Source organism: Cornus florida, unplaced genomic scaffold (assembly GCF_030987335.1).
Source record: "Cornus florida cultivar Cherokee Brave unplaced genomic scaffold, ASM3098733v1 CherokeeBrave_3.0.0_Hap2_Chr09, whole genome shotgun sequence".
Lineage (NCBI taxonomy): Eukaryota > Viridiplantae > Streptophyta > Magnoliopsida > Cornales > Cornaceae > Cornus > Cornus florida.
The window spans coordinates 79,686,633-79,687,940 of record NW_026775579.1 but is presented as its reverse complement, the minus strand read 5'-3'; the positions used below and the strand labels follow the sequence as shown (position 1 = coordinate 79,687,940).

The 1,308-nt window shown below is 35.1% G+C and overlaps 1 protein-coding gene across 1 annotated transcript; it reads left to right on the top strand.

Moving 5' to 3' along the window:
- The first annotated feature begins 371 nt into the window (after window positions 1-371).
- On the top strand, window positions 372-898 carry LOC132272940 (uncharacterized). Its single transcript, XM_059774000.1, has 2 exons — window positions 372-756; window positions 864-898. The coding sequence occupies exons 1-2, from the start codon at window positions 372-374 to the stop codon at window positions 896-898; spliced, it is 420 nt and encodes a 139-aa protein (XP_059629983.1).
- Window positions 899-1,308: the final 410 nt, after the last annotated feature.

The window sequence follows — 1,308 nt, the reverse complement described above, 5'->3', positions numbered from 1 at the left end:
ATCCCATGTTTAACTAGTGATAATTATTCATTGGAAGGAGAAAATCCTTCTAACATTGGGGTGCATGGACATTGATTTGGCACTTCGTGTGGATGAACCACCCATTCCCACGGAATCAAGTATGCCAAGTGAAAAAGGCTTCTTATGAGAGGTGGGAGCGATCAAATCACTTAAGTATGTGTCTCATTAAAAGTCATGTTGGTAAAAACATAATGAGTTCAATTCCGGAATGTACTAAAGCAAAAGAATACATGGCAGCAATTGAGCAATAATTTATAAGTTCCGATAAAGTATTGGCTAGCACCCTAATAACCAAATTATCATCAATGAAGCATATGGGTAATAAAGGGGTCCATGAACATATTATGGAAATGAGGGATATAGCTGCCCAAATGAACTCATTGGAGTTCACTTTTTCAGAGACATTCCTTTTCCAATTTATACTCAACTCCTTGCCTGCTGAATATGGGTCATTCAAGATTTCTTATAACACGCATAAGGAAAAATGGTCAGTTAAGGAATTGCTTACCATGTGTGTTCAAGAGGAGGGGAGATTGAATCAGGAGAAGCTAGAAAGTACTCACCTAGTGACTCATAGAAAGGGACATATCAAAAAGGGTATGCAATTTAAGAAGAAGGGGAATGCATCAACTAGCAAAGTTGATGATAAGGGTACCATCAAGTGCTTCTTCTGCAAAAAGAAAGGGCACATGAAAAAGGAATGCCTTAAGTATAAGGCTTGGCTGCTTAAAAAGGGTAATCTTTTTTCCTTTGTGTGTTATGAATCAAATGTAGTTAATACATTTAATGATGCTTGGTGAATTGATTCTGGTTCTACAATTTACATTGTCAATATCATGCAGGGTTCAATCAACCTAAGGAGACCGACGAAAAGTGAACGTTTCATCTATTCGGGAAATAAGATGAGTTCACATGTAGAGGCGGTTGGAACCTACAGACTCACCTTACCATCTAGCTCTACATTAAAACTTGAAAGAACTTTTTATATTCCAACTTTTTCTAAAAATTTGATTTCTATTTCGAAACTTGTTAGATTTGGTTATAGTTTTAGTTTCTTTAATTCTTTAAGTATTGTAAAAGATTTTATTGTTATTGGTAATGGTATTTTGGTTGATGGTTTATATAAATTAGATTTAAACCCTGATATTGATCATAACCACTTAACCTTGCATGGAAATATTGGCATCAAGCGTAAGGCTAAAACAGAGAAATCTTCTTCATTATGGCACAGGAGATTAAGGCATATCTCCTTACAAAGAATTAAAAGATTAATTAATGATGGAGTAC